At 41.4% G+C, this 25,380-nt stretch overlaps 1 protein-coding gene across 1 annotated transcript in view; it reads right to left on the reverse strand.

The window, feature by feature from the left end:
* Nucleotides 1–16,219: 16,219 nt before the first annotated feature.
* Nucleotides 16,220–25,380, reverse strand: part of aldh1l1 (aldehyde dehydrogenase 1 family, member L1) — a 35,912-nt gene continuing 26,751 nt past the window's right edge. Inside the window, exons 17-23 of the mRNA XM_083925017.1 lie at nt 23,740–23,833; nt 23,555–23,654; nt 23,365–23,463; nt 18,872–19,037; nt 18,283–18,388; nt 17,985–18,184; nt 16,220–16,377 (exon numbers count right to left, since the gene is read on the reverse strand). Coding sequence (XP_083781143.1) covers nt 16,322–16,377; nt 17,985–18,184; nt 18,283–18,388; nt 18,872–19,037; nt 23,365–23,463; nt 23,555–23,654; nt 23,740–23,833 — 821 coding nt within the window. The 3' untranslated portion in view covers nt 16,220–16,321. The remainder of the gene's footprint in view (nt 16,378–17,984; nt 18,185–18,282; nt 18,389–18,871; nt 19,038–23,364; nt 23,464–23,554; nt 23,655–23,739; nt 23,834–25,380) is intronic.

Genomic DNA, 25,380 nt, shown 5'->3' on the forward strand with positions numbered 1-25,380 from the left:
ACAGGTTAATAAATGCAACAAACAAGACACAATAAACTAACTAAAGCTAACAGCAAACGTATGTTTGTGTGTATGTGTGCGTGTGTGCGTGTGTGAGAGAGAGAGACAAAGAGAAGAGGTGGGGGCTCGGAGAAGGTGTGAACATTCTCTTTGTTACACAAAGGCCGGAAGCCTGATCTCTCAGTTCTTATGACAAAGTTACAATTGTTTCTAGCCGTTCATACAGTCCTATAACATGTAGTAATGCCCAGTTGGTGATTAGTTACCAGTCCATGAGATGGGAGATGTTGCGCATTGCTTGATGCCAGCAGCTGGGTTGAAGAAAGAAAGCTCCGTGGTAGTTTGTCTTAGTTGTTCTTAGGCAAAAGAGGACTCGGATCGCTCTGTGCGGTGCTCAGTTGAGGATAACCGGTTGGTTAACCTTCGTGGTGATCCCACGCCATAGGCCAGGTCCAGGGCCGAGGGGACAGCGGGAAGCTGGTCTCCTGGATCGGGATCGCGTAGAGTTGGAGAAGAGCAGCAGGAAGATCCGGTAGAAAGATTCAGTAGAAAGATTCAGTAGAAAGAGAGCGAGAGATGGGGGGCTCCACTTTATATAGGCCCGGATGATGTCATTGTCAGTGGTCAATTCAGCCAATGAACAGTTTGGGTGCCTTGGAGAATTCACACCTGGGTGTGACCTGTTGTGGGGGAGAGGGCATGGCAGCCAAACTTTTGAGGTCTTTGTTCCAGCAGGCTGTGGGCCTACTGTAATCAAACTGACAGTTCGAGTTAATCCAGAAAATGAACAATCATCTTTGGGCGCCGGTTGCACCTACATATCCCCCCGATGTCCTTGAGACTGCACCCGATGTGCGGTTTTAAGGGCATCTTTCACAGTCCATAGATGTACAGAGTTCATTTGTCAGTTCATTTAGTGTTTGCAACGTTTTGGGCAGTTATTTCACCAACTGGGAATTGGCTAAACACTACTAATATCTCGACTAGGCAAGAACAAAAGCTACAAAACAAAATCTAAACATGACAATGGCACTATACGAAATACATAATAAACATTGTTTCTCAGCTACTCTTCAGGTTAGTGAGAACAGAAGTGTTAGTTATGTAAATGACTTGGGGTGAGATACAGATGAGATGCAGCTGTCAGTTGCATGAGGACAGTTGTATGATTGGTGTGTCAATCCAAGATGTGTCCTAAATTAGTGTTTACCAGTGAGCTTATAACAAAATACAAGGAGTTGATCCAAAAGTATTTGCAAAGTTTGTACAAGGTGTTAAGTCCAATTACAATTTGGGTCTTATTGAGTTTGCTGCGGCTGCTAACAAATCAAAGTTTACCAATTTAACTGTAAGAAAAGTAAGGCTGCTGAGCTTGCATTAATCTTACTATCAGTGCAGATAGACTGTTACCTACAAAACCGAGAGGAGCTCTGTTGTTTGAAGTACGTCTTCACTGGTGGCTCAGGGCTGTAACGCTGCCTGTAGCCGTGTACAGAAAGACACTCAGAGGCACTGTCACTGTCGGATTCTGAGCTGCGGTCAGAGATGCTGTGGTCATCATCTGAGCAGTGGTTTGGCAGGTCATTATGCTGGGCCAGGATCTCAGAATATGGCCTTCTACAGCTCCTGCTCTGGGCATGACTATCCCGTGGCAGCTGGCGGACATGGCGTTTACGCTCTGCGTCCCTATGCTGTGTTTTGTCCCCCCCTTTCGATCTGTTCTGAGGATGGGGTTCTGAGACAGAAGGTCTGTGTGACCTCACGGTGTTTGAGCTGCTGGAAGCAGATGTTGTTTCCCTTGCTTTACAATTGACAACAGTTTCCCAAGCCACCTGTGCTATTTTCCTAACCTCGTTAAGAGAGAGGTTATCTTTTCTTGTCTCAAGAATAACGTGTGTACATATACAAGGATGAAGGTTCTGCAAGTACAGGGACTTAAAGGTTGGGTTCTCTTCTAAGCCTGGTGCATTCTTTCCTTGGAAGTATACGTGTCTCAAACGTCTGTAATAGTCTCTGGGACTCTCTTGACGGGAATGTTTAATTTGACTAGCTGCAACCAAAGAAGCGATTTCGTCTGCAGTAGAAGAGAATTCTTCTGTCAGTGCATGACGGAGCTCCTTGTAGTCATTTCTGACTCTGGCAGGTTGAGACTGTATAACTTTGCGGACAGCTTTTGAGCTGGTTTTCCACACAAGTTTAACTTTCTCTCTGTGTGTTGCATTGGGCAGGTCAATTAGATTTTGATCTAATTCCCTAAAATGGTCCTCAATGTTATGATCGCAGTTGTCTGGATCAAACACGTCCATATCTTTAGCTAGAAGCTCAAGCTCTTCAAGGCGGGGACATTGTGATGTCACCGTTTGTGAAGGCAAGACTATGCTAGCTCTTTCATCACTCTCAAAGTGATGCAGTGAGGAGGTAGAGCAGGACTGAACTTCCTTGGTCTGCTGTGGAGAGGGTGTTAATCTCTCATTGAGGGAGGAATTTGAATTTGAAAAGCCAGAATCAGCAAGGCTGAACGACTTTGGTGGGGCAAGAGTTTCAGATCTAAGCCCTAACAATTCCTTTTTGTGGGAGAAGAGCTGTGACTCTGCTGAGTGCAAATCTTCTAAATAACGCAGGACTTTGTGATTTGCTATCTGAACTTCACTAATGAGATTAGCATTTTGAGCTTTAAGGGATTCTATCTCCTTTTCTAATGCTGTTTTGCTCTGACAGACAATGTTAATTTGCCGGTGGAAGTTCAGGAGCAAACATCTCAACACTGACCCTTTAGATGTGTCGCTGAGAAGGGAGTCTATTTCTTTACTGCACTCACTTAAGTTCAATGTGTTAATGAACCCAGGGTAGCCAGGTTTAAGGCTCTGTGCTAGGGAAGAAATGAAATTCTCTACACACGGGTTCTCCATTGTGTTAAAATGGAAGGTGAGATTAAAACTTGTTGTCTAGTACAACAATGCAATTGTTTTGGCTCTGGTGTTGCTGGGCAGACACCTTGTGATGTAAATTGGGTAGTACACTAGCCTAAAACAACAGTTCCTCTGATCTACACTGTGTCGGTAGCTTGCTTCCTGCACGGGGAGGGGCAACTACAGCACCATGTGATTCTGGGACCAGAATTTACACTAACTGAGATGCGGGGCCGTCAGTCAGGGAATTATATCTGTACTACTCAAGCTGAGACACATGGAAGAAACAGCTGGGCATGTAACTTTATTTCACAGGGGCTGGTAGCACACTGTGGCTCTATCTATCTCCACTCAGGTTGAAATGCAAGGCAGTTCCAACAGTTAAAACTCTCAGGTTCATAGGGCCGGGGGCACGCTATGAGTTAAGGGGAAGAAGCACTTAATTTAGCAACAACTTATGACAAGACTCATTAAATTGCATTGAATATGTGATATTCAAATGCAAAACCAAACTTCAATAGCTAGCAGCAATAGCAAAATCCTAAGGGTAACTATCAGGCTTACAGAGGTTATCAGTATTCTCAAATCGCTTTAGCTAAATTTGGAGAATTAATCCAATAACACCACCTTGTACTTGTTTGTAAGTACAGCTGGATGTCTACTCCTGTGGAAGACAAGTGGGGTTAAATGGAACGACTTTGGAAAATTTTGGATGAAAAATCCAAAAAATGCAAAATGTCAAAAAATATGATGAATATTAATATCACAAAATTATGAGTTATTGCCAAGCCAACATAACTAAGCCTCACACGGGGCACCAAATGTAGGTACTTTGGCTTTAATTGGATCAATGGTGACTATCAAATGAAATATTTGATAAGGAAAATTAATAAAGAAAAATTACTAAAAATTAATAACTTCAATTTATTAAAAACGTCACACGGAGAACCAATCAAATATAGTGCCTTGACTCACGTTCAGATTATGAGATTGAGTATTCTCAATAAACTTATCGTTAATCAAGGAAATATTAGTTATCACCAATAATTATTAAAGATAATAATAAAAATGACTCTAGTTAAACCAGAATTCCTCGGGGCACCACCGTCATAGACGGAGTGATAACTAATATTAAAGTCTCATAAAATATATTAAACTACTAATTAAGGGTTAAACACCGATAAATGTAATAGTTTCATTAGTTGAAGGATTTAAAAGTTCTTTTCTTAGTAGAAGCTGGCTCATTCATCTTTGTGTAATATTAAATAATCAGACATATGGTAAACACAAACATTTATTAACAGGTTCATAAATGCAACAAACAAGACACAATAAACTAACTAAAGCTAACAGCAAACGTATGTTTGTGTGTATGTGTGTGTGTGTGCGTGTGTGCGTGTGTGAGAGAGAGAGACAAAGAGAAGAGGTGGGGGCTCGGAGAAGGTGTGAACATTCTCTTTGTTACACAAAGGCCGGAAGCCTGATCTCTCAGTTCTTATGACAAAGTTACAATTGTTTCTAGCCGTTCATACAGTCCTATAACATGTAGTAATGCCCAGTTGGTGATTAGTTACCAGTCCATGAGATGGGAGATGTTGCGCATTGCTTGATGCCAGCAGCTGGGTTGAAGAAAGAAAGCTCCGTGGTAGTTTGTCTTAGTTGTTCTTAGGCAAAAGAGGACTCGGATCGCTCTGTGCGGTGCTCAGTTGAGGATAATCGGTTGGTTAACCTTCGTGGTGATCCCACGCCATAGGCCAGGTCCAGGGCCGAGGGGACAGCGGGAAGCTGGTCTCCTGGATCGGGATCGCGTAGAGTTGGAGAAGAGCAGCAGGAAGATCCGGTAGAAAGATTCAGTAGAAAGATTCAGTAGAAAGAGAGCGAGAGATGGGGGGCTCCACTTTATATAGGCCCGGATGATGTCATTGTCAGTGGTCAATTCAGCCAATGAACAGTTTGGGTGCCTTGGAGAATTCACACCTGGGTGTGACCTGTTGTGGGGGAGAGGGCATGGCAGCCAAACTTTTGAGGTCTTTGTTCCAGCAGGCTGTGGGCCTACTGTAATCAAACTGACAATTCGAGTTAATCCAGAAAATGAACAATCATCTTTGGGCGCCGGTTGCACCTACACTAGATACAAATGCCATGACGGTGGCTCAAAGGTAGAGCGAGCGTCCTCCATTTTAAAGATCCCCGGCTCCTCCGGTCCGCATGTCGAAGTGTCCTTGGGCAAGACACTGAACCCTAAATTGCTACTACTACTACTACTGCTACACCATATGGAGGTAATGAGGGTATCACTGATAAATGTAGCTTATGAGGGGTCAGGTAGGTCCTGTAGTCCATTTACTTTTCTGTTTTGGTCCTGATATGTTCTGTACCAAATTTGGGGATGATTGCTCAAAATTTGTAGGAGTGGAGCGATTCTAGGGTCTGACTTTTGGGGGGGCTCAGCCCCCACAGGGGTAGATTGTGTAGGGGGATTTTGAATATTGTAGATGTGATTTCCTGCATTCTGCTGCATTTTAGGGTGACCATTTAGGGTGACATTTTTAGGGATATCCTACATTTATTATGGTGGGGATCTAAATGGATAATAATACATAATAATAAATCTATCTATTTATCTATCTAGTCTAGTGGTTCATTGTCAGAAAAGCACAGACCTTTTATTGAAGTTTAACTGTTAGACTCATAATACCTATATGAGTATTTCATCCCAGAGAAAAGAAATATTAAACACTAGAAGAAGAAAATAAATTGTTTATAACCTAACAGACAACCCATGATTTTTCGGCCCAAGATTCTGTTCCCTTTATTCCCTTCGCTGCTATGCTGCTGCATGTCTGAGCCAATAGATGGCAGAATGAACTAAATCATTTCTTAATTAATAAAAAGTGATGAAAGGAAAAAAGACAGTTCAGATGAAGGAATGATGATATAGATGTGAACTGTAATAACAAATTAGATTTTTCACTCAAATATCGACCATGTTGTATTTTATCCTTTTTTGTATTTACACAGTAACTGAAATTATTCATGGTAAATATAACGGATGCTTAAAATGTGAAGACAAAGTCAAATGTGAACCTCAAAATAAATATTGTTTTATTTATATCAGAATATTGTATAAACATACATTTTCATAAAACTTGTGATGCAAAAAAAGAGTTCTAAAAATAAAAACAACTTCAACATTAGACTATGTATCACCAAGTATAACATGTACTAGCTTAAGCCCATTAGCTTAAACATACAAGCAATTCAAGGATAGGCATTAAATCAGCTTGTGGTTAACTGTGGTCATATAATATACATGTATAATAATCAATATACAACTAAGAGATAATGTCAAGGTTTCCAGACACAAATGGGCGTGGCTTATATTTCCTAACAGATTGTGGCTCTGCTTTATATAGCTTAGCTCAAGATAGCTGCTACATCATCATACAGGACCAGATCCATTATCACAGAGCCGACTGTGATTATTACCAAGGCCAAGGCAATGCCGTCTAGAGTAACTATATGTTATAGAATGGTTCATTGCTAGTGAAGTGGCCATTAAAGCTGATTCTGATCTTCCAGATGACGACTACTTATGCTCCTGTTATTTTTCTGGCTGAATGATGATCCAGGTTTGGGAGTTCACTGAAGCCAGGTGTAGTGGAATGCATCTGGCCAGTGTCATGCCTGATCTCGGATGAACCTCCTACCTTGACCCCTGAGGGAGTAGCTTTCCTCCAGCAGGAAGGGCCATGTTGTCATTACAGTTTGCCATGCCAAGAACAACACAGCCAGCTCAAGACTTTTCAACATTCGACTGGAGTCCCTGCTTTGCTTTCCCAACTCAATTATTTAGTGAGATTGTTGATGGTGGTGGGATTCTTTTCATTTTTTGCGAGTGTTTTAGCAGATCGAATGAATCGAAGCAGCGAATGGAAGAAATGTAATCTTTCATGAAAGCAGAAAATAAAAAGAGATATTTAAGTCAGGGTTGTTAAGCAAAGTCTCAGTTTTTCCTCAGTGACTTGGTCACTTTTGGGAAAAAGCTCTGACCATGGATGTTCCTGCACTGGATCTCTCACAGATTTTTTACTTTGGGATGTTTCCATGCTGTTCATCTGGGATATATTAAAAACAGCCATCTGTGAAAAATCTACAAGTGATACATGTTTATTCAAATAAAAACTGGAAGATCAGTGCTGTTAAAATCTTTTAAGGCAGGTTGTGGTCTGTGGAGAAAACTGAATCCAAATATGATTCACCATAGAAACTGAGAGAGAGCAGATGAAAGTGATTCAGATCTTTATTTGTTCAGTCCTGGTTAAACGTGTGTAATGATGTGATGGTAAGCTGTGTAGGTCTACGACAGTGGAAAGAGGGATCAGGGGCTCAGGAAGTTGTTCAGATTCTGCAGATTATGGCTGAATGAGACTGAATGACGAAACACAGGAAACCACAAACCCTCCAATAAACTGGCAGGGGACCCTGACTGACAGCTGTGATACCTATTTAGAGCTTTAGGTGTTGGACTGAGATCCATGCTGACTTGTGGTATGAGGGAATTGGCTACCTGTACCATAAAATAAGGGTGCACAAACATAAAGTGACTTCACACTCAGATACTGAGAATTATTTGAACTAGTGTTAATTTCGGTGACAAACAAAAAAAAAGGTTAATGGCCCCTAACACCAGACTTTGATGAGATGAACCATGCTCATATAGTATTGTTGACAACAAATACTAAAATGGAAGTTATGAAAGCAAACTTAGAAAAGGAAATGTAAACTAAATTACAAATGAAAAAATAACTAGAGACCATTTTGGCATGGGATCACAGCAGCTGCAATGCCAAATTGAGCCAGGGGAGTGAAGGCTATGGCCCCTTCACTACTTTCTACCCTCCTATTTCGGCCCTCTTTGCTCGGACCACACCCATCTTTGAACTCAGCCTTCGTTTTGATCTCAACTACACCTGCTAAGTTTTTTGACTGCTTATTGCACTTCTTGTTATCGGGCCAGGATTTAATCTTACTGCTCATTTCTGTCATATACAGTCACACATATTTTATCGTATACATTTCCTCTACATTTGACTTTTCTGATTTAACTTTTTTGTGAATTTTATTTGACCTGTATTCTTACATCTACCTCATATACATTTGAGTTTGTTTATTTCCTTTTTTATACTTTATGTATTTATTTAGCCAAGAGTATATTGGTTATCCTATACTGTATTTTTTTTATACCTCCCTTGTGTTTTCCTAAGCTGCTGGAAATTAAATTTCCTTGGGGGGAGTTCATCCCAAAGGATCAATAAAGAGAAGTCTAAGTCTAAGGTCCCCTTCCCTACTTCCGGCCCCCTGGCTCGGACAACACATATTTTGAAACTCTCACTTCAATTTGATTTAAACTACACACCTTTAAAATTCCATGATTACAGTCCCTATAGAAATTCATGATACTTTTGTTTCACAGCCTGAATTGATAATACATAAAATAATATATATTCCAGTGGACTGGTTGTTTGTCTAGGAAGACGTTTCACCTCTCATCCAAGAGTCTGAACGACAGTGGTTGGGGTGACCCCAACCACTGTCGTTCAGACTCAATAGAGCATTAACGAAGTCGAAACCAACGGCCCACCAACGACTGTCACTCTAACGACGGGCGTGGGCACTTGGAGCACAAAGGGCGTCAGTGACATCATCGGCCTTGTGAGAGGTTAAATACCTGGATCTCCACACCAGTTAGTTGGACCAGTCCCAGCCTGGTCAGATGCGTACATGAACTGATGAAGCCTCTTGGATGAGAGGTGAAACGTCTTCCTAGACAAACAACCAGTCCAGTTGTTTTTTGACTGAAATTGCTTTGCGGATAACGATGACCTGGACGAATGAGAACATTCACAGGAATATATATTCCAGCATGATTTAAACATTTTGCCTGACAACATTCAAAATAAATTTTTTTCTTTTCAAAATTTCTGAGAATGAATAAGAATAAAAAAAACTAGAATAGCAGGGTTGTAAAAGTGATGAGTCCCCAGATGTAATCCTTTGTGGAGGCACCTTTTGCTTTAATTACAGCCATCAGTCTGTTTGGATCTGTCTCTACCAGCTTTGTGCACCTAGATTGGGAAATATTTCTCCATTCTTCCTGCAGAACTGTTGGAGTTCAGTCAGATTCTGTGGTGAGTGGTGATGGACTGCACTCTTCAAGTCCATCCACAGGTGTTCTGTAGGATTCAGGTCAGGGCCCTGACTGGGCCACTCTAGGATATTCCGAACTCCCAACTGCTCGAGGCAGCGGTCACTGGCAGCCCCCTCGCTCTAACATCTCTCAATTGGTTGCGTGTATATAGGTCCTGTCTGTGCATGTGTGTGTATTTCGGGCCTGTGTGTGTGTAAAATGAAAAAAATTTGAGTGAAAATTGAATTTCCCCATTCGCGGGACTAATAAAGGAATTCTTCTTCAGGCTTCACTGTATGGATGCTGTGTTTTGGGTGGTGTGCTGTGTTTGGTTTCTGACAAACAGCTTGGAGTTCAGCCCAAAAAGCTTTACAGACTCAGTGTGACATTTTTTAAACTTTAACCTTTTTCAAACTACCAAACATTCAATCATTTTCAGGGTTTTAACTCTTTGAATGTAAGTTTAATTATTTTACAGGCTTTGCTGGTGATTGTAATCTTGGATATGTCAAAGATCAGCAAAAAATATATATGTGATATATTGGACACAATTAAAAAAATCGAATTAATTAAGTTAATTAATCTCAATTAATCGCATATAAATATTTGACTCAAGATACAACATTTTTCAATTTAAATGGATTTTGATATATCACTTAATGAATAGACACAAAAATTAGTTTAAACAACAAAATGTGTGTTTATTTTTTACCAGTGAGCACTAACGTTTTGTAAACGTTTACGTCACATTTGTTTTTGTTTATAAAAAATAGAACTATGCTTAGTACGGTATATTCATGACAAGTGGAAACCTACTATGGAAAAATATTTATAAAAATATTCTTGGCATAAAATAAACAGTTTAAGTATTTTTTTTCCCATGTTTTCAAAAACACAGAAAATAAATGATGATGAACCGTTCGATTGGACAGATGGACTGTCGGTCTTTTAACAGGGAGGAGAGGTGGAAAAACACGGAAATGCACCTATTTTGAAAACATGAATACTTCAGCAGATACTTTGGCTATTATTGGGAAGGGCAGGGCATACATACGACGTGATAGTTGATATATGTTGTCAACTAATCACAACATCAGGATGACTTTACGCATTATGAAGTCATGTTCGAGAGAAGCAGGGTTGCACAGAAGAAAAAACTATTCACAACTGGATGAGTTTAGATTGCCGTTCTACAGAGCTGCGTGGACCAGGGCAACCATTCTGCTATCTGACTATGTGCCAAATACTTTAGCAAAAACACGAGCTACGTGTTAAACAACACACAGTGATGAGATTGCTGAAGCAACTTAATCCACAAAGAATGGATGCAAGAACACGCCAGAGGTTTGTGAGGAAAACATATCCCTCCATATGGCATGTAGATGGATACGATAATTCAATTCAATTCAATTTTATTTATAGTGTCAAATCATAACAAAAGTTATCTCAGGACACTTTACAGAGTAGGTAAAGACCACACTCAATGACTTATTTATGATTTACATAGACCCAACAATTCCGCTGTAGAGTACAGTGGCAACGAAAACCTTCCCTATAACAGTCAGGAACGTCAGACAGACCCAGCTCTGTGGAGGACGGCCATCTGTCTTGACCGGTTGGGGAGGAAGAAAAGGAGAGAGAAAGAGAGAAAAGACACACAGATGGACAGAGAGAGACAGACAGACACACTTCCAGAGATGCAAGCAAAGCCTAACAGTAACTATAATATTTATAGTAATGTGAATATGACGTATATGTTAAGGCAGTTAATACAACAGAATAGTAGAAACAAGCACAGCTAAGGTGACAGAATATGAAAATGATAATAATTATGGTGGCAAACATGATCAATGATGAGTAGTGGCAATAGCAGCTACGATACAGCTACAAATTTTATAGTTTATTAAACTAGTGATAGTATATATGAGTAACAGTGACAATAGCAGCAGGAAGTGTCATGTAGGACCACGGCAGCAGGCACCACCACGATCAGCAGAGACCTGCGAGACGACAAAGCACAAACAGCTCCGGGGAAGAAGCTGAATCAGTAACATGCATTGATGGGACATGAATGATTCAGACAGAGAGGAGAGAAGCTCAGAGTATCAGGAAAAGTATTATCCCCCGGCAGACTAGGCCTATAGCAGCATCATTAAGCAGAATAAAGTCTTATCGTAAGCCCTAGCTGTAAGCTTTATCAAAAAGGAAAGTTTTAAGTTTACTTTTAAATAAGGGGACAGTGTCTGCCTCCCGAATAACATTTGGGAGTTTGTTCCACAGGAGAGGAGCTTGGTAGCTGAAGGCTCTGCCTCCCATTCTACTTTTGGAGACTCTAGGAACGACGAGTAGCCCTGCATTCTCAGAGCGCAGAGATCTAGTTGGGTGATACGGTACTATGAGCTCTTTAAGATACGACGGAACCTGACAAATAAGAGCTTTGTACGTAAGGAGAAGGATTTTAAATTCTATTCTAGATTTTACAGGTAGCCAGTGCAGAGAAGCTAATACAGGAGAAATATGTTCTCTTCTATTTGTTTTAGTTAGTACACGAGCTGCAGATAAGCTGAAACCCTTTGGCTTGGCCCTCTCAGAATGTATATATACAGAATATATACATATTCACATTACTATAGATATTATTATAGCTACTGTTACTCTTTGTTTTTGCTTGCATCTCTGGGACTGTCTCTCTGTCTGTCTTTGTGTCTCTCTGTCCATCTGTCTGTCTTTTCTCTCTTTCTCTCTCCTTTTCTTCCTCCCCAACCGGTGCAGACAGATGGCCGTCCTCCACAGAGCTTGGTCTGTTCCACGTTCCTGCCTGTAATAGGGAAGGTTTTCAACGCCACTGTGCTCAAAGGGGAAATTGTTGGGTCTATGTAAATCATAAATAAGTCATAGAGTGTGGTCTTTACCTACTCTGTAAAATGTCCTGAGATAACTTTTGTTATGATTTGGCACTATAAATAAAATAAAATAAAATTGAATTGAAACCATAGGTCATCACCCAACAACTATTTCAACTGTGTCAAGAGTGTTGGTGTGGTCCCTATGAGACGGAGGACAGACCATGGAACTAAAAATGGCACCACGGCTGCCATACAGTGTACCCTCAGACAGGAGCATACGGACTACTATGCAGGCCCGTTAAGCAGGGCAGTTGCTAGGAATTCTGGGCCCCCTGAAAGAATATCGGTGTGGGCCCCTCTACCCTACCATACTGACACTATGGTAGATGCACACTGTGCATACATAAGTAATTTGGCATTCATAATGAAGTAACCTTCTGCATACTGCACAGAAAAAATGAAACAGAAAAAAAGTATCTGTGTTCTTGTACACCAAGGAAGGATCTTATGCTGACCCAGAGCTCCTCATCTAGCTCCCCAAGGTGTTTACTCACTCACCATCAAAGGCATCATTGGACTGCTGGGGGTGAGCATCTGCTGTGGGGTCAAACTCAGATGAAGCAGGCACTGCTGATTCTGGAGCAGCAGAGGATAAAGGTTTATTGGTAAATTATATATATTGTATATAATAATGGTGGGTGTCAGTAGCTCAGTCCGTTGGGACTTGGCTTGAGAACCAGAAGGTGGCTGGTTCAAGTCCTGATATGGATAAAATATTTTTAAACCATTCAAAAGTCAGTGTAAACTGTCCAAAATTCTAAATAGTCTTTTTTTTACTTTGTTGTTGTCAAAAAAAACAGAACAACAACGACAAATCTTTGAACAATTAACTTTTTTTGTATTTAGACTATTCAAATGTCCCACTAATGACACATTTTACAAGACCACATTGAACACATCATGTAAAACGTAACTGACCTTCGTCAGATGCTCATAATTACTGAGTAGAAATTGAATGGGTCATAATACAATTGAATGCAGCCTCTGAATGGGCGCTTACTGGAGCACTGTCCGACAGTGTTATGTGCGAAACACACAGTCACGGTGGTAGCCCCTAGATTAGTAACGTTCAGTTATAGCTACTCTAGGAACCGTCGCTCTACAATGACCTGGCGATTTTTTTTTAATGAACTGGCGACCTGTCCAGAGCGGGGCCCGATGACAGCTAGCGTAGGCTCCAGCCTGCGCCCCGTCAAAGGTAATATTACAGACATTAAATGAATGAACAAGCAGGCTAATTGTTTAAGCCGCCCTCGGTAGTTTACTCTCACCATTCTTAAAAAAAAAAGGTTTTGATGTCTTGGGCCCCTGCTCTGCTGTTCCTACACCTGACCTCTTTCTCAACTCTTTTCTGGTGTCCAGACTTGTGTTTTTTGGGGGGCATACTGACTCTGCTGCAGTTAGCTTCTCTACCGGCTAGCACTTAATTCCGATGAGGAAGAACCCCGGGAAGAAAGAGCCGCGGTGTGGACCAAACCATTTTCTAAGAAGGGGCCAGGGGGGTTATTGAATAGAATAAACATATATATAGAGTATTGTACAACTTGTGGCTTTGTTTTAATTCGGATTCATTCGTATGAATATATATTAGTTCAGTGCATAATCATTTTGTCATAGAGGCTACTGGAGCAGTGTGTGGGCCCTGGCTGGCTGTGGGCCCTTAGAATTGTCATCACCTTTCCCCCCTATACGACGGCGCTTTTAAGCCACAGTTATGGATCATCGATTGGGAATCAACGTATCGAGGCGTGGAGGTCCATTCTGAGAAGAGGAAGGTAAATGGCCCACTGTTACGGCTCCAGCCGCACAAAAGTGTAATTATGTAAAGTGATTTCAGCCAAATAAAAAGGTATTTTAGCAGGTAAAACAGACTGGGTGGGCTCTAATTTGTCCAGTATAAAAATATAAAGTATATGCTGTAATCACATATGTTATGACTGATCACGCTACAAACTGCAAAATCGATTGAATTAGGTAACAAGAAATTTAAGCTTCAAAAAGACATGTATTTGCAGTTACCACGGACATACAGAATAGTTATGCATATTTGCACATTATGATCCTGATAAAAACAACTGTCCATATAAAAGTGGGCGATGTAGCTTTAACATGTTGTGCCCGTGGCCTGAAATCACTTTTAAGCAGAACACGTTATTAAAGTCAGAGTACGGTCATACCCAAATCAAATGCATAGGACGCATAGAAATATCTCTGTGTTTGGCGTGTGTTTGGCGTGTGTTTGGTTTGGATTGGCGAGATTTCTAAATCCTTCTGCACCGCTGACATTACTTAGCGGCATGTGCTCTCCCTCCTAGGGCATTTAAACTTTGCCATGCGCGTCATTCCGCAAGGGCGCTCTTCCATATCTCGACTTGTCCTCGTCGGTGCCGAACCTCCACGACGTTTTAAGCTTAGATGAAGGATGCCGTTCTGGCCTGCGCTTCTGGTCCCTGCTGCTTCACAATGGAACGGCGTCTTGTTTTTCTAGGACCAGCTGGTGCTTTCTTCTGACTCACTGTTCTTTACGGATGCCACTCCATCCGTAGGTTTCTGGGTTTTTTCTCAGGGACAAACCGTTGGCCCGCCACCTTCGGTCATCTCGATTCTTTGTCCACACTGTACGGAAGTTTCCCCATCGCTGTAGCTTGCCACGTCTGGGGGAAATCATGGGAACAAATTTCCGTTCTCTGCGACAATCAAACCGTAGTAAACATAGTTCATAAAGGTTGCTCTTCCGCAAAAGACATCCTGCCTTTCACGCGAAGCATTACCTGGTCCTCTGTCATGCATAATTTCATTCTCACGGACACTTTCACATCCTAGCTGACTCTCTTTCTCGGTTTAAATTCCAGACGTTCCGGGACATCTGTCCAGCAGCCAGCCCAGAGCCGATCCAAGACATGACACGAGAAAGGGATTAGCTTCTTCCACACTGAGATCATGATGATGATTTTGCCTGGCGCACTTTTGCTTTTTTTTCTGTTTCCATCAATTTGCCCCTTAAACCTATTCTCATTAATACTGTGTGCCCCTTTATTTGCTACTGCATGGATGCTCGCATTTCAGACCTCTGAATACCTGCAATTAAGCTGCAAATATACTGTTTGATATCAGGTGTTTTGACCCTTCTTTTCCTAGTTTATCTGTTCATCCAGCCGTTAAATTCATTTTGAAAGGTATCTCTAAATCTGCTCCTCCTGTCCCAGACAGCAGGCGGCCCATCACCCTCTCTGTTTTGCACAAATGCTTGGGGGCTTTAAGGGAAGACGAGTCTGTATTTTCACTAGCTTTCTATGCATTTCTCAAATGCGGTGAATTTACTAATCCCTCAGGCTCTTTAATCCCGACAGGGATATTACATTTTCTGATCTTACATTTGATCCTAGCCACTACAGACTTCATCTCAAACATTCTAAAAAGTTGCTCGCACCGATTCGCTATTCTTCCCTTTCAGATCCCTTATTCATTACATAAAAACTCAGACCTAAAACCAGCTCTTCTGCTCCCTCGTTTCTTACATCAGATTACACTCACATGACCAAGCCTTGGTTCATTCAGCATCTTGCCATAGTACTCGATAAAATAGGCTTATCCTCCCACATGATATGTTGCCTGCAGAAGTCGTTGCTGCTGATGTTACAGGTAAACAGAAGTAAAACTGCATCATGAAGTAAAGCCAAGATGTTCCCACACAAGGAAGAAAGAGAGACAGCAGGAATGATGCTCAGCCGTTTTCATTGATAACCAGACACTGTTATTTAGAAATGTTACATTCTTTGTGACCTAATGTAAGTCATATTAGAAATTAATACAATGTTTTAAAGCTATTCCTATTTTGTAAGTCAATCACACTAAATACAAAACAATGCTAGTGAAGAGGTCACTTGGGCTAGAACAATTCTTCAGAAGTGTAGGACAATACTTAGTACAACAGCATGGCTCAGAGATGTGTTACTGACTCATGTCACGTGTGAAGGCACAAATAGCAGTGTTCGTCAGTAGTCAACACACACACACACACACACACACACACACACACACACACACACACACACACACACACACACACACACACACACACACACACACACACACACACACACACACACACACACACACACACACACACACACACACACACACACACACACACACACACACACACACACACACACACACACACACACACACACACACACACACACACACACACACACACACACACACACACACACACACACACACACACACACACACACACACACACACACACACACACACAAAAACACCTGATGTCTCACTGCTTCTTTGTCCACTTAGTACTCGATCGTCACTGACTTTGTCTTCAGGTATTCGTTGAGAGCCTCTTGTCCTGTAGGAGTGACAGAGACACTGACAGTAAGTATAGATATGAATCATCATTGCATCAGTGTTTCCAGCTGGGATTCAAAACGTCAGCAGCAAGATGAAGGGAATAAGGGAAAATTACATTTTTGTCTACTGTTATTCGGAACATTGCACAGCAGTTCCTTTGTGAAAAGCTCTTTTACTCAGGTTTTGGTCATGGATATATCACGCGTCAAGTGAGCACTGGTCATCTGGTGGTGCTGAGTCCACAGTCAAATTTAATGATGAGATATGTTCTTTATAGGACATTTACTGTGTGGAATACACTCCACATCAGCAGCAGACACACAAAAAGCAGACTTTCTTTTAAAACGTTACTTTAACATAAATTAATGAATCCTTTTAGATCTACTGTAATTGTGCTTGTTGATTACTATTAGTTACTACTGTTTGTTTACTGTGGAGTGGGTTCACTTATTCACTGTTAATTATTAACCTCCAGATGGATTGATTCTCATTGTCTCAGCATATCCATCTGGAAACTCTGGTTTGGAGATCTTTTGGGAAGGTGCGAAAATACTGGTTGCTGATTGGATACATCTACTGTCCATCACCAACATACGGGCCAAGTTCATCCGTGGAAGCCTTAATGTTGTTTACACTGAACAGTCTCTTCTCGTTTCGTTACTTAAATCCAACTCCAAACCAACACTGATTGGTTCAGACGCTTGGCAAATTTCTCCAAATTTTCTCCGCCGCACGTTACCAGACTGATCTGAGAGTAAAATAGCACTGAAACAATTACGAGTAATATATAACAAAAGAATGTGCAGTCTTTTAGGTTCGATAGCTGCAGCCCTACAGTAAAATACAGTGGAGCTCACAAGATCAGGATGAAAAAAGGCTAGTGAGGCTGTTGATTTTTGTTGTTTGTTTTGTTTTTGTTGTATGAATATAGCTACCTTGTTTTTGTTTTTTTGATATAGTGTGCTTTTATTATTGTTTGTTTGAACTGCTGTCGCTTTCAGTGTAGACCCCAGTAAGACTAGCGGGCACTTTGTGGAAGCTTACAGGGATCCAAATAAAGAATAAAGAATGGGGATATGAGTGACTTTTCCCTTAGGCCACAGTGACAAAGCAGCTACCCTCAGACTGCCTATCTTCCCATTGAACATTTTTTTCTCAGTAACACGACCAACTGTAGAAACCTCTTTCATTTATTTCATATTTGTATCTTCATACATACTTTATATATACGTATATATCCACACATCTACTTTAGAGGAATTGTTGTACACGTTGTTTGACACGTTGTTTGAAACATGCTTATTTCATATTTCTTATGCTTTCTCTCTGCGCTGAGAAGATCCATGAATGATATTGAGTTTCAACTTGTTTTAAATTTTTGTTTTTTGCTAAGCTAGGCTAATCAGCGGAGGGTTCCAGCTACACGTTAAGCGTACAGCCATTACAGTGGTATAGAACTACTCATGTGAGAGAAAGCGGATTTCTAAAAATGTTTCAAGTGTGACTGCAACCCTTTCCTCAATGTATCTTTATTTATTTTACTGTAATCACGATACGTGGATAAAAGACGTACAGCTACACAGTAAGAGCAGCAGGTTTTTTTACCTAGGTCTTTGCCAAAGCCAGACTGTTTGAAGCCTCCGAAAGGCGAGGCCACATCAGTCTTGTTGTAGGTGTTGACAAAAACTGTGCCGGCGTTGAGCTTTTCACTGACATACAGAGCTTTGCTGATGTCCTGTGTGAAAACCCCTGAGGCCAGGCCGTACTCCGTTGCATTGGCTCTTCTCAGGACATCGTCCACCTCACTGAGACATGAAGGCGGCGGGAGAGAAGAGAAGACAAGACAGTGTGAACATTTTGTGAGCCGTGGTAAATGGGGATATGAATCCGGAGTTAGTCTGACCCGCTCTTGAACTTGGAAAGGATCATGACGGGGCCGAATGATTCCTCTATAGCGATGTACATGTGGTCTTGCACATCCGTGAACACCGTGGGCTCGAAGAAAAAACCTGCAAGCAGATATGTAACAAGTCAGCACATTATAGAGCTCCATCACAAATGAATATGGAATAAGTCATCTGCATCAGCAGTCATATCAGCAGTGGACCAAGGGCTACTTACTGTGGTCAGTATTGAGATTACAATTTTGAATGACTCACTGACTTCGGAAACGTGTAAAAAAGAAACAGATAAATTAAATATCTATTTATCTTTTTATGATGTGCATTAATTGCACAGACCGACTAATTACAAGCAGGAGTGTGTAGAAGAACACTTGTCATTTCTTTTTTGTATGATGGAAGTTAGCAAGAAAACAGGAGCTAATGCTAACACTTGTACTTTTATTGGATGCTAGGGAAGTTGTCATAAACAGAATGTGCTGAACTTTTAACAGAAAATAACTTTCAATTAATTGAGCAGCTGAAGCTGGACCACAGAGTCATTACTGTTATATACATTATCAAGCTTCATTGCAGATAGCGAGGCCTTACCTGGCCGCTGCACCTGTGTACCACCACAGACCAGAGTGGCCCCCTCCTTGATGCCGATCTGACAATACTCCACCAGTTTGTCTAGGTGGGCTTTGTGGTTCTGAGGGCCATGGTCTGTGGAACGGTCAAGTGGATCACCGATCTTCATCTTCTTCACCTCCTCTACCTAACAGAAAAGACATCCAAATAAGACCATCAAAATATAGATACATATGGTAGGAGGTACATTCATGTATTTAGTATTATATGTATGTATTATGAATGGTTATCTTTCTCTCTAAGAGATGTACAGAAAAGTTGTTACACGTCTACGTTGATATTATCATTTAAAGTTGTACTTGATGAGAATTGAGATACGTTGTTTCTAGCGGCCTCTTTGGCGGTAAGATGTAACGTCTTTCAGAGCCTCCATATTGTCACGTTCATGGTTCACATTCACTATGTGTGTTGACGTTTTTTTGTTTTTTTTGTAAGAAATAATCAAACAAGATAAAGCCACTATACAATCAAATAAGTAATGACACAGCCAGGCCTTTGGTACAGACTAGGGCAATCAACATAGAATATTCCGGCAGGGGGCGCAATTTGCACCAGATTGAGCACCACTCGGTCCCAACATTATGTGCCTCTTGGAAAGCATCTGGGGTTATACTCCATCAAACACAGCCACTGTGAGACCAGAAATGAAAGGTGAGGTGGGCGGGTTCATGGATGACCCTCCTTGTTCGACATGAACACCAACCATTTCTTCCATCTTGCAAAGTATAAGTCTCTTTTTAGTCTGAGCATGAGTCTCTTCATCTGGTGAATTTCTTTTATGACATCTAACCAGTTAGAGATAGTGGGTAAATCTGACTGCCGCCACTTGCGGATGATTGCTTTTTTTTCTGCTACGGACATTATTTTTAAGAGATATCTATCATTTCCTGCCATCCCATCTGGTAAATCACCAAGATAAAGAGTTGTAAATGACAGAGGAATCTGCTGTTTCAGTATGCAATGTAAACTTTACATCATATCGTTCCAAAATGGCTGCAGTCTGATAACCTATCTCTCGCCAGATGACTTTCGTTTCCTTGCTTCCGTCTTGACTCCGCCTAGCTCCACTCAACCACCTTGGATCGCTCCACTGCAGAGGGATTTCAGGTTCCGCAAAAAAGGGTCAGGCCAATCAGGACCGCCGGGCAGCGTTTTATGGATGTGACGTAGCAGAGAAACGACTGTTCTGATTCAGACAACAATGGTGACTCATGGATGAAGCAGGCGTCAACATGGATGCTGCTGTTTCATCCGTGTTTTTCAATCTAGAGAATCTTTCTTCTTTAAAGAACACCAGAGAACGGCTCTCTTGTTGGTGGAAACCATGTCGGCTGTTCTGTTTGGCTTTTCCCTGCGTCGCTCTTATCAGCGTCACAGGTTGGCTTCCATGTGAGTGGTTGAAGTAGCACGTCAATAAAGATGACGGAAAAGTGGTTTATCCAATCATATGCAAGGATTTTTGATACGACCCAGCCTCCTGAAATCACTTCCCAGTCGAGCGATCCCAAATGGATGAGTGAAGCAAGGAAGAACCAAATTTATATGGAGAGAGTCAGGTTAGCAGTCTGGGGCAGCCCCAAAAGATGTGGTAGTAGTTTTCCTCGTCATCCCCACACTTTCTCCAGCATGTGTGAACTGTTGACACTAAATATGTTTTCATTTTTCATTTACTAAAAAACAAACAAGGTTCTTCCAACCAAATTCACGCCAATACATGGAACGCAAAGTAGAAAAAACAGCATCACACTTGTCATTCCAATGCTCACAGGTTATTTTGTCATCTAGTTCTTTCTCCCATCTCTCTTTGATGTATGTTGTGGTACTATCTCTGCCCCCTGCAATACCACAGGTAAGCTTTGAAACAATTGACTTACAAGTCCCATTATACGCCTGTATTATTGGTTGTATTATTTTGTTTTATTCTGCAGGTTCTTCTTTCAGATTTCTTTCATATAATGTCGTCATACTTGTAAATATCTAAAAGAAATCACAGTTTTTTAAGTTGTATTTGTCTCTCAGCCTGAAAACTTTTCCGTTACATTATAATAGGTAGTAATACCATTATTTGTCCAGTACTTGAAACTAGAATCCATATCATTTGGTTTAAAATCTGTCATGTTCAACCCATCTAAATTTTTTCAATTGGTTCCACAAATTTAATTGCTTCTGAACCCCAAACCAGGTGTGCAGTGTCAAGTAGATGATTGGGTTTTGATGTTCTTGGTGGGTTGTCATTAACTTATAATTTGTCAATGCCCCTGCATTCCCTTTCCATGTCCTTCCATTTTGCCTCATAATTACCATCATACCAGAGAATCACATATTTACACATTATGCATTCAGACAAAACGCAGTACAACTGGGCGTTGCATCACCTTAACATATAGTCAAGTACAACAGAGTTATATTACTCTACTGAGTTTTTTTCACTCCACCAACAGTATGAGCTTTAACAAGTTTGTTCACAAAACAGCGCAGAGCCACTGTCAAATCAATTCAATCAACCAACCAATCAAGTCGCAGCCAAAGCAGTGTCACAGAAACATTCATTAATATATTTTTTAACAATAATATTAACTTAACAAAATAAAGAAAGCTGCAAAAGTCACCAACGAAAATACAAAAATAACTCAACTATAAGCTATACTGTCACGTTAATTTGCTCCATTTATTCCACCACAGGCTCACGCGCCATTATATATCACACAAAGGCATAATTTCAGAAAAAAAATAAAAGGCTTTTAAGGTATAATACAAAGTTGTATTAAGTCCACCAACACTAAAGCGATGAGCTTTAACAAGTGTGTTCACCAAACAGCGCATCATCACACACAGTGTCATAGAAACATGTCTGACGCACACACAGACACTGTTCAGTGAAAAATAAACAATTTACAGAATATTTTCCAATTTAGGTTGTTAATATATATTTAACATTACTAAATAAAATGGGGAAAAGGCTTAAAAATCTAATAAAACATAAATTGCTTTGTACTCACTCAGATCAAGATTATTTGAACACAAAATCCATCCTTCTCATCATTGACTTTAAGCTACCATTCGCCAGCACTGTTGCTTCTGGAAGCAGAGCAACCAACTTAGGAAAGCTATGAAATGAAGAGTATAGACTATGGGGAACAATTTAATACAGATTTGTGGAAAGAATTTATATTTAAAAAATATATTCCTGATTATGTTTAGGCCAGCAGAGAAGGCCTTGCTGGCCTTGAGGGTCCACCACTGGCAGAATGGTAATAATCCCTGACATACCACCTCTTTCTTTATTAATAATTAATGTGCTGTATCTAATCCTTGGCTTTTTCCCTTTACAAATAAAGAATAAGATTTCCTTTTCCCATTCATGAAATTGACGGATTAGAATTTTAATTGGCAGTGACATAAATAGATATAATAGTTTAGGTAAAAGAGACATTTGTATAATGTCAATTCTTGCACTGAAATTTAGTAGAGATGCTGACCAGTTACTAAAATCTTCTTTAATTTTCTGTTGACTTTTTTTTCTCTTTTGTAAACTTTATTAAAACACATTCACCTCTCTACTTCCAGACCGTCCCCTTTATGTTGCCCTCTTAAATCCACACACACACACATGTTCCTATTTCCCTGGGCACCTCCCTAGGGAGGTGTTCCAGGCACGTCCAGCTGGGAGGAAGGCCTCAGGATCCCCCAGTTAGAGCTGGTTAATATGGCCTGGGAAAGTGAAGTTTGAGGTCCCCTGCTAGAGCTGCTACCCCCACGACCCAACCCCCGATAAGAGGCTGAAGATGAGTGATTGATGACATAATTACATCTAGAGAGGGAATGTCTCCACAGACACACAGATGTGAATACTCAGCAAAAATATCCACTAATGAAAAAGTGGATAACCCATTTCACCAAAGTTACTGACACCCCGATGGAGCCTCTTCAGGTTACCTATCGCCCAGGCACAGGAGTCAATGACGCCAAAGCATTCATCATTGACACCATCCATAAGCACCTGGAGCTACCTGCCACCACAGCCAGGCTGCTGTTTGCAGCATTTGGCACCCTGCAGCCACACATTCTGGCTGAAAAGCTCAGCACCCAACTTCACCTGGTTGACCAGCTATCTCTGTGGATCACTGACTTTCTCACCAGCAGGTCACAGCAAGTGCTGGTCAGTGGTGCCTTTTCCAACATCCTGTATACTTCTACCGGCTCCCCGCAGGGCTGCGTGCTTTAACCCCTGCTGTACATTCTCTACACAGACGACTGCAGGTCCACCCAAAAGAACTGTCACCTGGTGAAATTTGCTGACGACACAGTCCTACTGTCCCTGCTGTCAGGACCGTGTCAGACGATTTTCTTCGCCCACGCCCCCATAAAAATAATAATAATAATCCTAATTTCCTAGGGGAAGCCCTGATCCCAATCGAGAAAACCTCAACACCGTGAGATGAAAAGTCACATACCACTTTTTTCACAAACTGGTCATGAATGGTGTCCTCTACAAACAGTCTGCCAGCTGCGATGCAGTTCTCTCCCTTGTTGAAAAACACAGAGCTCATGCCCTGAAATACACAGATATTACAGTGAGTTACTTGTGCAACTCTTTCAAAGTGTATAAAATTATTAAAAACTTGCTCCCATGAATGACCTTACCATGCGTACAGCTTTGTTCATGTCACAGTCACTGAAGATGATGAGAGGGGATTTTCCTCCAAGCTCCAGGGAAACTTTCTTCACGTTACTGAGTGCACAGCTTTGGATGGAGGAGAACACAGGTGCTGAGCACTGACGGGAAATTTGGTTTGGACAGAGTTTTGAAAATGTGCTCTACCTCTCACCTCTTCATGATGTGTTTGCCAATTTCAGTGGAACCTGTGAAGCCCAGTTTACGAACGTCAGGATGGTCAGACATACGCTGACCAACCAGAGCACCTAGAAAGGAAAAGCATGAGATTAATAACAATTAGTTAGTCACATTAGCTAGAGGTTGAATATGTAGAATCTTTATTAAAAGCTATATTTTCAAAAATAACACACCCACGGGGTGTTTTGAAGGGTACAGAATGAAAGTATTGCTTTTCCATAAAAAATATATATTTAGTCTGAATTAATATTTAAAAAATGTTGATGGGTTTGACAATGACTTTCTGTCACATTCTGTTTCCATTGTAGCAGCCAAAAGCGTTGGGCATTGCTGGTTGCCAGGGTTGTCTGTCGTTGCTACAGAAAGGAATAATTTTGAGTTGAGAGCGAGCTTATGGATTCAACAGCACTCAAAGAAAGGCTTCCATAGTTGAGAGACAGCTGCGACAATACAAAAAAAGCTTTTTTAGGCAGGGAGATAAGGCAGGGAGACTCTTGGCACAGCAGGCCCGTGCAGTAGACTGATCTCTAAAATTCAACTACCGGACGGAAGCCACACTTCTGATACAGGGATTATCAACAAGTCTTTTTCTGATTTTTACACCGCACTATATACTTTTGAATGCAACATGTCTTTCCCATCAACTTTTAAGTTTCTTCAGCTTCAGGTTTGTTTTAACTTTGGTATGTACTCACTTATTGACAACAGAGTTCCATATACGTGGGTTCATTCCACATGAATGTGCAGTGTGTTGTGTTTCACGGAGACATGGCTTCACTCACACATCCCGGACCACAGCGTGGTGATTCCCGGCTTCAGCACTGTTCGGGCGGACAGGGACGTGACAAGCAGCGGAAAGAAAAAAGGAGGAGGGATTGCACTGTACGTGAGTGAGAGGTGGGGTAATCCCGGGCATGTTCACGTGAACAAACGTCTCTGTACCCCGGACATTGAACTGTTTACTGTGGGGATGAGGCCTTATTATTTGCCCCGGGAATTCACGTCTGCCATCATTATTGGTGTGTACGTTCCTCCTACAGCTGATGCAGCGCTGGCCTGTGACGTCATCCACTCCGCTGTTGCCCAGATCCAGACGCTCTATCCTAACGCATTTGTTGTCATCACTGGAGATTTTAATCAGGTCTCACTGGATAAAATCCTCCCAACATTTGACCAGTATGTTGACCAGAGACTGTAACACACTGGATCTGTTGTATGCAAATGCTAAGGATGCATACAGTCCCACAGCCCTCCCCCCTCTTGGAAGATCTGACCACAACCTGGTTCTGCTGACCCCTAAGTATATTCCCCTTGTTCAGCGGCAGCCTGTCCACACTAGGAGCGTGAGGAGGTGGACTCAGGAGGCCGCTGACGCACTACAGGACTGCTTTGAGTCGACAGACTGGGATGCACTTGTTGAGCCACATGGAGAGGATCTGGACAGCATGACCGACTGCAACACAGAATACATTTCGTTCGGTGAATACACCACCATGCCAACCCCGGACTGTGAGCCGCTTCCGTAATAATAAGCCGTGGATCACCAATGACCTGAAAGCCCTTCTTAACAAGAAGAAGAGGGCATTCAGGTCTGGAGACAGGGAAGAACTGAGGA

This window comes from Echiichthys vipera (assembly GCF_963691815.1).
Source record: "Echiichthys vipera genome assembly, chromosome: 13".
Classification (NCBI taxonomy): domain Eukaryota; kingdom Metazoa; phylum Chordata; class Actinopteri; order Perciformes; family Trachinidae; genus Echiichthys; species Echiichthys vipera.